Source organism: Rutilus rutilus (assembly GCF_951802725.1).
Source record: "Rutilus rutilus genome assembly, chromosome: 12".
Lineage (NCBI taxonomy): Eukaryota > Metazoa > Chordata > Actinopteri > Cypriniformes > Leuciscidae > Rutilus > Rutilus rutilus.
The window spans coordinates 32,233,845-32,246,229 of NC_140217.1; the positions used below are offsets into that span (position 1 = coordinate 32,233,845).

The 12,385-nt window shown below is 36.7% G+C and overlaps 2 protein-coding genes across 2 annotated transcripts; both read right to left on the reverse strand.

Moving 5' to 3' along the window:
* Window positions 1–637: 637 nt before the first annotated feature.
* Window positions 638–4,075, reverse strand: emc3 (ER membrane protein complex subunit 3). Its single transcript, XM_084426386.1, has 9 exons — window positions 3,962–4,075; window positions 3,258–3,445; window positions 3,107–3,164; window positions 2,929–3,022; window positions 2,722–2,826; window positions 2,545–2,626; window positions 2,366–2,445; window positions 1,831–1,913; window positions 638–1,677 (listed from the first exon to the last, which is right to left on the reverse strand). Exons 2-9 carry the CDS (start codon window positions 3,410–3,412, stop codon window positions 1,549–1,551), a joined length of 786 nt encoding a protein of 261 aa, XP_084282512.1. The 5' UTR covers window positions 3,413–3,445; window positions 3,962–4,075; the 3' UTR covers window positions 638–1,548.
* Window positions 4,076–5,211: 1,136 nt separating this feature from the next.
* Window positions 5,212–10,418, reverse strand: sec61a1b (SEC61 translocon subunit alpha 1b). Its single transcript, XM_084426374.1, has 12 exons — window positions 10,267–10,418; window positions 9,451–9,518; window positions 9,296–9,361; window positions 9,062–9,140; window positions 8,593–8,724; window positions 8,134–8,243; window positions 7,369–7,522; window positions 7,121–7,281; window positions 6,810–7,007; window positions 6,118–6,309; window positions 5,945–6,021; window positions 5,212–5,854 (listed from the first exon to the last, which is right to left on the reverse strand). Exons 1-12 carry the CDS (start codon window positions 10,271–10,273, stop codon window positions 5,668–5,670), a joined length of 1,431 nt encoding a protein of 476 aa, XP_084282500.1. The 5' UTR covers window positions 10,274–10,418; the 3' UTR covers window positions 5,212–5,667.
* Window positions 10,419–12,385: the final 1,967 nt, after the last annotated feature.

Here is a 12,385-nt window from a genome sequence, read left to right on the forward strand (position 1 = left end):
TGTCTGGTTACAAACACTCTTTAAAATATCTTATTTTCTGTTCAATTGTCTGATACGCATGGAAGCGATTCAGCCACTAAATAAAAAAGGTCTTCTTGCAATTGAAAGTTTACATCTTTATAACTCAAAATTCTGAGTAAAAGAAAATCCAGAATTGCGAGAAAGAAAAAAAAAGTCCGAATTGTGACATAAAAAGTCGCAATTACGTTTTTTGGGGGGGTGGGGGTGGGGGGGGGAACAAGCTTCCGTAGATTCATAAACCATATACTGAAAATATACTCGAGACTTAATTGTATAACGGTTTTATTAACATGACAATGAAATGGAATTGGTTTTAATAAATAGCATTTTAAGTAAACAAATGTTAGTATTTTTTAATGTAGATGCAAATTATATTTAGGCTATTGTCTTGTTTTTTTAACTAAATCATAATTATATTATGAAGAGTGGCAGCAGTTGAATCTGAAGAATTTGGTAACAGTTTGGTAACATCCGCCCTAAGAAGCAGAGCAAATTGGAACTTTTCAATAAAAATAGTGAAGACAAGTAGCATGTCCTTTACTTTGGAACATCATGCTGTAAAGAAGTAGCACAATCAGACCAGAAACATCATTTTTAAAAAGTAAATGGGGTCAAATAAGACTTTATGTCAACTTTAATGGTGGATCTGCTTTTCTTCAGAAAAATAAATTAAATCATAAAATAAATACAGAATACAGAACAGTGCGTCACGGTTCAGTAAAACAGGCTGTATTAAGAATCTACACATCCAGTAAATGTAGTTAGGAACATTTATTTTATAAAAGCAAAGATGATGTTTAATAAAAGTCAAATAAATATATTAAACATGCCAATAAATCTTAATCTTCAATCTTAGATTAATGGCAAAAAAAAGTGCCAATAAATCTTAATCTTCAATCTTAGTTTAATGGCAAAAAAAAGTATTTTTTACTACATATTTAGTGCATGGTGTATTATTGGCACCATAAGAAACCATCTAAAATGCTAGCAATATACTATTCATGTAACTGAACCTAAGTTATGGACTGTTCCACTTTTAAATCACATTACTTCCTAAAACTTCCTGTTTGCCTACTTGGTCCAAACAATCAAATGGTCCTAGTAAAACAAGAACAAGGGGCTCTTAAAACAACTTAAGTTAATGAAATGTTAAAGCAAAAGTTAAACCAAAAATAAAGACAACAGCAATAATCATTAGGGAATGTTTTCAAGAAAACCAGGCCACATGCTACTCTATGGGGTGCACTGTAATGTTTCTGTTGCGTTGTATGAATGCAGTCGCAAGAGATCATTTAAAAAGCTTTAAGCTCAAAGCGTTGTCACACTATGACACTTAAGTCTGATCAAAAATGAATGATGGAGGGAAAGGTGCATGCAAATGACACAAAATGTTATATGTCTGCAATGAGCTTTATGACACTTTCTAGAAATCTGAATGGAAGCATTTGTCACTCCCACAACCAGTCCGACAATTCACTCTTGTAATTTCATGAGGTCCTCCAAAACCTCTCAGTAGTAGACAGGCACTTAGAAGATGCCCGTTGGCAAGTCTTTGCTGAACATCCCAGACATGTCCAAGTCCTTACTCATCAGATCCTCCTCAACATTCTCTAAGGCCCACTGGTGATCGGTCAACTCCAGTGCCTCCCATTCAGCCTAGGAAGAACAGAAAGTACAGAACATTTATACACATAAATCAAAAAAAAAAAATTAAATAGGGAGATTTAGTTTCCAGCTTCAAAATAATATATAAAATTAACAAAAAAAAAAAACAGAATAAATGTATTAACATTAGAGTTTAGCTGATACCTTGAATGCCTTGTTTGTGTCAGCAGGCATTGCCATTGCAGCACCACTCATCTGTTCCTGCATGATGCGAGACTGATCTGCACCTGTTGCAAATGTATGAAAATGAATTCATATACAGCAAAGACTTTAGATATATACAAAGAAGGTGCACTCGTAATACGCGACCCAAGTCCCACCTTGTAAATAAAAAAAGAGACAATCACCAATTGATAGACAATTGCCCGTCTGAAATTGCAAATATGGCCACCAACTTGAAAGGGACTTTGATATATAGGGCCTAAGTAAATGATACAAATCTCAAAAATATGCATATAATTCAAAAATGTATTAGAATTTTAGGGCAAAAATTTGAGGTAAAAGCTATTGCTACAGTAAAAATGTTATTAAATTGGCAAAATGCCCTTTTTTAGATTTGAAAACATTATTTCATTGCAGACAACTGACAAAATTTAGATACATTTTACAATATGGCATCACCGTTGGAGTAGGTCAAAATGATGGCGTATTGAAATGGCACATCAGTAAAGTTATTTACCATTGTCCTGTCCGAGAATAAGAGAATACATGCTCCTGAGACCAAAGACATTCAGGAAATACCAAGATGCTGAACTCACCCTGTGGAGGCATACAGCAAGAGGTTATATAAAGATACAGCTTTGAATAAAACAAGAACATGAAAAACACTCAAGGTTGTGAACTTGTGAGAGCCCTAACCAGGAGGCATCCAGAGAGAGCAACTCAATTCCCTGCTGCAGCATCGGCTTGAAGCGGAGAGTGAGAGGGAACGGTACCTTTGCTTGGGAGAGAACAGAATTATAAATGCGTTAAGATGAATTCTTTGAGAATGGACAACAAGAAACCATATTTGATGATAAAAACCGTATCTCTTACTTGTGACGAACCCAGAGAAGGTCCAGTTGATCCAACCACCAATAAGGATCATAGGCAGGACATTTGTCACATTGCCTTTCATCATGTCCGTCAACATGCTGGGATCTAATTGAGTAAATATCATCACATTAACCTTGTCGCTCAATCCTGACTGTCATTTTATGATGCAATATATGCATAAAAGAATGTCAGTTTAGAACGACTCACCAGTCATTGGAGAGGGTGGGACTACCTTTCTTTTGGTTTTTTTGAAAAACCCATCTTCTTGATTATTGAAGTAGAATTTTCTCATCAAGAAAGACTGTTTTAGCAAGAGATTACATTTCAGTGTCAGTGCTCCGGTAACGCCTCAATCAAAAGACACAAAAAGATAAGGAGGGCTCACTTGTTTGGGGATGTATTTTCCATTTTCCCGTAAAACTCTGCTCCGGATGAGAACTTGGCTGTGTAGAGAACATGAAGCACAAATCTTTAATGTTCTGTAATGCGTGGTGCAAAACACATGAGGATGGATAATGAAGTCCAATGAAAGTTACCTGTCTGAGACCTGCTCTAACGTGAGCTTCTTGTCGCTTTGTAACAGAATTGAGACATAATGGCGGATCACTCCAACCAGAAAAGTAATAAACACAATAGGCAGCACAACCCAAAGGCGAATGTTGGAGTCGAGGAGGAGTTCGGGCTCAGCCATGATTCTCTAAAGGGATGATGGGAAATGACCACCCTAAAACAGACAAACAATAAGTTTAAATCTAATCATCTCTTCGTCTTAAATTACTAATACTTAAGTAATAGTTAAAATAACTAGCAGATCATTGTGAATTAATGGTTAGTAGTACCATGAATATAAAAGGACAGCACTAATTTAATCATAATAAGTTAGTATTCGATTCCCTCAAGTGCCTAAAAAATAAGTTACATCTGCTTCTAAAATATGGCAGTCTTTTGAGGATGCAGTTCATCGTTTGACAACTGATTTATTCATATTCATGTCAAGCTCATACATGTGTATGATGTCTCTACCTGTTTTATCATACAAAACACACAAGAGCTTCGGATTGCTATTATCCACCCATTGTAACGATGAGTCAAGTGCTAGCTTGTTGCTAACCACCTTCTTTCAGGCTTAGGGTGGCGAATCGATACACCATTTATTGGCATGTACACACCAGCACCGACCATACGCTATTTTTTCGACGCTACCTGTTGGGACAACTTTATCATAATGCATTTATTGTACCTGCTGTCGTATTCAAATGATGGTATATCTCAGCAAAGCCCGACAAAGACTAAAGACAGGATGCGACACCATCGAGGCGCTGCTGCTGCAAAGATGTGCACACACGAACAGCTTTTCATAATAAAAGCCATTTTCATAATTAAATTTGAAAATCAAAGAAATATGGAATATAAATGTGATTCTAGTGGATAATTATAAAATAATGTTATTTTTTTATAATTGTATAATTACATTAATGTAATAATGTTCATGTTAAATGTATGTATTTATTACATGTTCAATTCAGCACTCTTTTTTTATATATATTTTTGTGTTTTGGTATGGAAATATTAAAAATATTTTGCAAAACCAATAATTTTGGTATACACACAATGCAGCTTTAACCCATTTATCTAAATTGACCCCAAATTCTTAGGATAATAGGGTGATTGATTTAAAAAAAACATAATACATGAGTATAATTTACCTAATTCTTAGATTTCAGTGTATTGTTAAATACTACATTTCATTAAATAATTACATTTATTTTATTCTTTGTCACTTCATATTCAGCATTCTAAGTGAATTTGACATTGCACCTGACAGGACATTATGAACATTCTTATTTTATCATCAGGATGAGGCCAAGCAAAAGAAAGCATATGACAAACACAAAAAAAAAGACAAATTATTTTGAAGTTTTTTCTATTTATTTATGGAATGGGGTAGCCATGTGGATTCTGCACAGAAATCATTTGTTTCACTCTGAAGTAAGTCTTATGCCATCAAATAACATCGTTGAGAATTGTAAAAATGTGTGCTCAAAATGTAAAATTAAAATAAAAAAATTAAAAGAACAAAACTCCAAAAGTATTCGCAATAAATTTTAATACTGTGGTCTGTATAAGAAAACAGCAAAAAATGAAATACTATTACAAACCACATCCTCTCAGATCAACACTGGAATATTCATAAACAGGCAGTTTCTGCAGCATTTGGTCCACTAAAAGAAACCAAAGCTAATTAGATCTAAAAGGGGGGCGATAACAGAAACATTAAGTAGTGATCCTGAAATGCACAGAACTATTTTACAATAGCTTGTAGATACAAGAAAAACAACATAAATATAATGGAAAATCTGTTGGCAAAACCTCAACAAATCCAATGCAGTAATCTCAAAGAAATGGGATTGATAAACCTGGGCAAATTTTAAGAACCAATCCAACGTCTTCACACACTCAGCGGGCAAAAGTGCGCATACCGACCGTAAAAATCTATTTTTATTTACACCATATCAACTGTTGCCATATAACATTGCGCTTACCTCATCACACACATATAGAGACAACTGCAGGGCGTATCAAATGTGGATCAGGTTTGGACATGTTTCTTCTATTATGCATAATTGAATGGAATTACGTAGAATCCAAAACATCTATAGATAGATATTGGCTTGGGAGATTAAAAAAACCCAGAAAGAGTGGATGGATACATTCCCATACTTAATACAGAGATATCAAGCTGCCATATTTTCCCCAAGAGAGCAAAACAGAATTCAGTCTGCAACTCTGGTGCAAAGCGAGCCACTACAGGTCAGGATCAGACGCACAGTGGGAGCCCATCCTTGATGTAGAACATTGAATTTGTGCATTTGATAAAACAAAAATCATATAAAAGAACTTAACCTTATAAATTCAGACAGTCTGATGTGGCCACGGTGGGCCGTACTAAAAGAGGAGAGCACCCATGCTGCCCACTTCACTCTGTTCTTTTACAAAGATCTCAAAGTATTGGTAGATGATTGTGACGGCCAACAAAATTCCAGTTCCTGAACCGATGGCTCCCAGGAAGTCAGCCATGACTGACAGACCACCTATGCACAGGCCTCCAAAAGCAGCAGCTGTGGGTATGTACCTAAATGAGGATTTAAAAAATAAATAATTTTAGTTATTCCATATTTGACTCATTGGGTCTAATTAAATTTGAGTGCTCTGCATGTTTTACCTGTTGAGTTCATGGACCATAGAAGTTTCTCGGTGTCCCCTCATAACCATCTGCTGTTCTTTCAGCTGTTTGGCCACCTAAGTAATGCAAAATGAACATATAAAGCCCACTTAAGTCAACTGTGCAGTGTAGCTCTGTGTGATCAGGAAGCAGGAATAGCCTAACGCTCTTACATCTTTAGCAGAGGATCCAGACACCTCAATCCAGGTCTTAGAGAAGAAGGCACAGGATCCCAGCATGAAGATGATGTAAATGACTGCATGAACTGGATCATCCAGAACTGTACCAAAAGACTCTGGGGGAGAGAGGTAGTAGCACAGACCTCCTACAGGGTAAGCACGAGCTGGCCCTCCACTTGAGCTGTCCTGTTAACAGAAACAAACACACACATTATAGGTGCACCAAGTATTTTTTTTAACTATTTGTTATACAACCCAAAGAGTCTGATAAGCAAGCTAAAATGAGCAGAATCCATCCGGTCATGTGATTTCGAAATGGCAGCCTCCATGATGGCGGACCACACAGGTGCAGATTAAATAGTTTTCTAGGCCAGGTTAAGTTTGATTTTGTGTGAGTGTGCATAATTTAAAACAGTGGTTCCCAACCAGGGCCCACGAGAGGGGCTTCAGCAAATATACCACAGAATGACTAAAAAGTACTTAAAATGATTCAATTAAATGATTATTACAATTAGCATATTCTAACTCTAATCTAAATCAAAATGCTAAATTAAAAACACTTAACAAGGATGTAAACAAATCATATAGAATCATTTTTAAACGGAAAAAAAGATAACGCAAAAGATAAGATGTTCAGATAACGCAAATATTTTAAAGTAACAAATAACTTATACATGCTCACTTACCGACCAAGTCCCCAGCAAGTTGACCAAGAAGTTCCCGCTGAAGCGAGTGGAGAGCATTTGAGAGATGACGTAAAGGTTGGACACCAGTGCAGACTGCAGGATGATGGGAATGTTGGAGGTGTAGAAGAGTTTGATGGGATATGTGTTGTACTGGCCACGGTAACGTGCCGATTTGATAGGGAGGTCGACTCTGAAGCCCTGTGGAACAAGAAAAAATGAGACTCTTATAAATGTTGTCAGCTAATTCGGGTTAGGATTTGAACAACAGTGAAACCTTAGCAAACACCTCTGTTAAACAATAATCCACTAACCTGGAAGTATATGACTACAGCAAAGACAAAGACTGTAGAGATGAGGTTCATGAGGTTGGGCAGGTTCTGTCTGTAGAAGGCCTCTCTCAGAGCTCGCACTTTATCAGTACGAGTGGCCAACAGGTGGAACAGAGCAATAATGGCTCCCTCAAACTCAGTACCTGAATGTACACAAACAAAATTCAGTTAGCATTACTTATGACACCACAGAATGGTTCAAAACAAGACACTTCATCCTGAACACAAACCTCTTCCTGTGTTGACTGTGGTTGGGCTGAACGCTTTCCACACGATTGTCTCACAGATGTTTGTGGCAATGAAGAGAGAGATGCCAGAGCCCAAACCGTAACCCTTTTGAAGCAACTCATCCAGAAGCAACACGATCAGACCGGCCACAAACAGCTACAGAGAACAGATCATCAACATCATTTAAGTGATCAACAATAACATAATTAAACTCTACACAGAGCATGCAGACCACCACTAAAGCAAGGTGTTTTCAACAGAAAGGATGATGCTCTTCACAAAATGAACCGCAAGATAAGACTGACAAGATACAAGAGGTTGATCAATCAGTTTGTTTATATGCGCTCATTTGCATAGATAGGGTTAGATCCGAATGCAAACAGATGAGATTATTTACATAGTGCCTACAAAGGTCACTGCGTTAGCCAGAGCGAAGTCTTGCGATTTTACAGACAATTTAACAACCAACAGTGCCATTTAATAACTTGGAGAGATTTAAAAATAGATCCAATGTTATTTTAAAGGTTGTTGTCAATGGTAGTATCTAGAATGAGGAGTACTATAATTAAAATGCACACGATACACAATATGAATGACTGAAACAGAAAATGTGCATTATCCATTCACAATCCTATCAGGAGATGCTTCTGTAGAAAAGGTTATCAGCTGAAGAAGATACTTACCCATATCAGTTTATCACTCCTAAAACGTCTAATTATTTCAAGCACATGTCGATATAATAGAGAATAGAGAGAATGTGAATTAACCTGGATGATGATGAGGAGGCAGACTCCCGCACCCATCTCTGAAGGGTCTCCATACATGCCAGTCATAACGTACACAATAGCCTGGCCAATGGTGATGATCATGCCAAAGACTGGTGGAAAGATCTCACAGTTAGATATCTTACAGAAACAAATGCCATGGTGACATTAAGATGGGTTTTCCACAAGCATTACTGCAATGGGAGCTGCATTAGACCTTTCTATTAGTTTTAAGCAGTGAAATAAATTAGCTAAGTATATCAAAGACCACAGGAAAGATGTGCAACTGGTAAACGCTAATGCATTATTATAATCTTGCATTATTAAACTTTGCCCGTCATTCAAATATAATAATAGAATTAAATGCGGAGTTCCACAAATGACCAATCAGAATCAAGAATTGCAGAGAGACATGTAAATGGACAAGACTCATATAGTGTAAAAGAGAAAGGGTTGCCTTACGTTTCTGAGCTCCGTTGAAGAGCGCTCGGTCTTTAGGTGTGTCTCCGACTTCAATGATTTTAGCTCCAGCCAGCAGCTGCATGATTAGACCAGACGTCACAATAGGAGAGATACCCAACTCCATCAGAGTTCCTGAAACACACATTTTTAAGCTTTAATTCAACTTTTACTAAACTAAATCTAACGGTTGGGATTTTGCAAACGCGGCTGACCAATACAAAAATAAAAATGACGTATAACAAATATTAGATAATATTTACTCCAAATTCACTATTTGGGATAATTTTGTATAATTCATTGACAACTAAACAAATCACAGTTATTGATGGCCTTAAAATTAGCATGGGTGCTTAAAATCATTAAAATCCGATTTTTATAATTACGAGCAAATTAATCAGCCAATGAAATTTGATTCAATCATTCATCTGATTCAATCACTGTCTGACATTGCTGATTCAGGTATACGCACCTCTGTTGGATGCCAGAATCACTCTCATCCAGTAAAAGGGATCTGCTGAGTCTGAAGACATGATTCCAAAGAGGGGAATCTGGAGGACAGAGATCGTAGGAGATCATGTAAACCAAAAAAATAACATCCAAAGATGGCAATGTTTGGTTTGAGAGGTTTATAAATGCACAAGAATGATTCGTTGATCAACAGTTTACAGCACTAACAGCTTAGGCGTTGACAGAGTAAACATACCTGGCAGCACACCAGAAAGATGAACAGGGTAATTGCCGTCCATAACACTTTTTCTCTGAACTGAATCTGTGGTGAAGAGATTCAAAGAGTTAGTATCACTGAAGTGCCACAAGAACTATAAAAGCAAGATGTTGAGGTGAGATCTAACTGCATACCCTCCTTTCTGGTTTCTGGATCTCAGGTAAAACCGCACAGAACGGCTTTATCACCTCCAGGAATTTAACTGAAAAAGAACAGAACCGCTCTTAGGGTTACAGTTATTTAACCTAACATGAGAAAACAAGACAACGATACTATCCCAGGAGCTCTTGGGAATTCAGGCGACGTGGCTTAAGAGTTTCTGGAGGTCAAACAAGTTGCTTGAATCTCTATCTTGCAACGTCATCATTCAATCCAAGAAGAAAACCCTGACCCAAATAACACGATCAAAACCATCTGCACACCAAATGCATGCATAAAACGAATACAAATCACGCTACGATACACAACAATGATTAGTATCACGGTTGGCAGATTTTTATATGAAGTTGGCGTTATATTTTTCCACACCATGGTTCTAGTGAAATTACTTAAGTGCAATATTACAGGTTTACAATACAATCAACTTCTAAGCAATCAAATAAACAACAAATGCATTCGTGAGAAGGCTAGTTTACGGAGCTAACGTTAGTAGTGCTACTAGCTGGCCATGGTCGCTTTTTAAAGCCAGTGTAATTACAAATTAAACCATTAAAGTCACATTTTAAACGACAACGTAAAGTTAAACAACGTGTTTCTGTGAACCTAATGATAAAGCAATGGACAACATTAGATTCTGACAGCAAAATGCAGTTGCTAATGTTTAATGAGCGAATAAACACTGTGGCTAACCAGTTATTGGTAAAGTAACGTTACCAGTTGTTTATAGCTACAGAATGCATTGCACTAGTTGTTAATAGACTGGAAGTACGGTAAAAACGATGAAGACTCACTGGCCATGGTGTTCCCTCTGATGATGGTCCCAATCTAGCGGTTAGCAATCACCGGTCAGTAGCTCTACGAGAGGAGCGTGTTCAGGACACGTCATCACCCAGAGCACAGAGATACACGTCAGTGTCTGAGCCACAGAAATAGTGGGTTGAATGGAAAATAAAAAAACTGGAAAGGGCGGGATTAGTGGCCCGGAAGTCGTCACTGATGTTGCGCAATAAATACGTAGGTATGATATGGATTTATGTTTCTGTTTACACGTATATTATTGCTCGAACAGGCTTGAGGGTAGTCACGTGATAAATGTGACTTTTCTTACAGTTATATAATCTTTGACATAATGACATAACATACTGATCTTAAGTAGCCTAGAGATTGCTGGGTTAGATTTCTGTATGCATTCCCGGAACAAACATGTTGGTAGACTTAATAGAATTGAATGTAGGCTACCTGAGATTTCAATTATTTAAAAGGAGATTCGATTCGGCTTCGTGAGCCTCCACATGCGCCCCCTAGCGGAAGAATATCTCAAATCACTTGATTAGAATTGTTGAATTATGGCGTAGGTATTGCAATCAGTGCTGGGGAAAGTTGCTTTTAAAAGTAATGCGTTACAATATTGCGTTATTCCTTAAAAAGTACCTAATCGCATACCTTAGTTACTTTTTATGGGAAATAATGTGTTACGTTACTTTGGCGTTACTTGGGCTGGGCTCATGTTTGTTTTTTAATAACATAAAAATGCAAGTATAGCCCCTTTCACACCAAAAGTGACATAAATAATACTCAGGCTGAAGGAAGAGAACATTTACGTCTGTACGGTTAATAAAGTGAGATTAAATACATAAAGTATATGTGTTATATTTTATTATTACAGATTTGTGTAATATTCTGAGTTTGCATTTCACTGTTTTTATTCATTTTTAGGAATACTGAATCTGTTTTTGTGCAAGTGAGATAAGTAAATGCATGCTCACATTTAGTCTAGAATAACCATCATAAACAGCGCACACAACGCCTCTGTACCTCACAAACGATTTGGGGAACAGGAGAGCTCAGGTGTCAGTCAATAAATAGTATCTCAGATATGTTGTTGTAAATTTAAAAGTAATGCATTACTTTACTAGTTACTTGAAAAAAGTAATCTGATTACCTAACTTGCGTTACTTGTAATGCTTAACCCCAACACTGATAGCAATAGTTGCATGTTTTATTAGTTTATTTTAGCCTTTTAATTGACTGTGCTGAGACTGGCAAACGTTTTGATGCATTAGCCAAAGTTACTCAAAACTCAAACTCAGACTACTTTCAAAGAGAACATTTAATTCCAACGTAATATAATTGGTAGGTGACATATAATGGCAACGATTAAGAAGCATACAATATTAATGCTTAAATTTGTGGTGAATGGTTTGTGTCTGAGCAACTAAAAATAACCGCCAGGGGGCGTCCTTGCACTCTTGATTCATGAAAAAACCTGTTGCCACAAGCACTTTACTGTTAAATCATATAGAACAAATAGTATTATGTACTAAGATGTTTTTTTGACAATCATACCACTTTTATAATGATGTTTATTTTGACATATAGGCCTACAATGATAATAGCATTATTTTTTTTACATTATATAATATGATTAATTTTTAATATACATATTTCAAGTTATATTTTTGTAATTTATAAGATGGTGTAATTCACCACAGCAACATTAAAACTTGATAATTAAAAAAATATAACTGACGATTTTTCATTATTAAAAACCAATTCTAGTTCATCAAAACAGATTTGTTGAATGGTTATAACATGATAATGACAGCAGATTCTCCCAGTCTGGTGTCTGTCTGCAGCTGATCCAGGCCTATCTGATTTGACACACATTATCACTGAGCCGTACTAACATTCACACCAACCGGGGAAAGTACAAATGAGGGAGCAGATTGAACACATGGCCTTTTGCTCAGTACTTTATACACATTTATGCACACAGCGGCTGATTCTCTGGTGTGCTTGTTGGTTAGAGATGAGCAGTTGTCTGCGCTTTAATAAAGAGATACTTGTTCAGACTGGTTATATAATGGTCAGTGAACTGTGAGATAACACAGAGGTGAGGCCAAGCAAATA

Bases quoted from the DNA above. Each gene is read 5' to 3' on its own strand.
- emc3 (XM_084426386.1), bottom strand. From the start codon at position 3,412: ATGGCTGAGCCCGAACTCCTCCTCGACTCCAACATTCGCCTTTGGGTT. The intron at 2,827-2,928 runs GTGAGTCGTTCT...TTACTCAATTAG, and splicing joins CCCACCCTCTCCAATGACTG to ATCCCAGCATGTTGACGGAC. The intron at 1,914-2,365 runs GTAAATAACTTT...CATTTGCAACAG, and splicing joins TATTCTCGGACAGGACAATG to GTGCAGATCAGTCTCGCATC.
- sec61a1b (XM_084426374.1), bottom strand. The intron at 8,244-8,592 runs GTAAGGCAACCC...TCTTTCCACCAG, and splicing joins CTTCAACGGAGCTCAGAAAC to TCTTTGGCATGATCATCACC. The intron at 6,310-6,809 runs GTAAGTGAGCAT...TTCTGTTAACAG, and splicing joins ACTTGCTGGGGACTTGGTCG to GACAGCTCAAGTGGAGGGCC.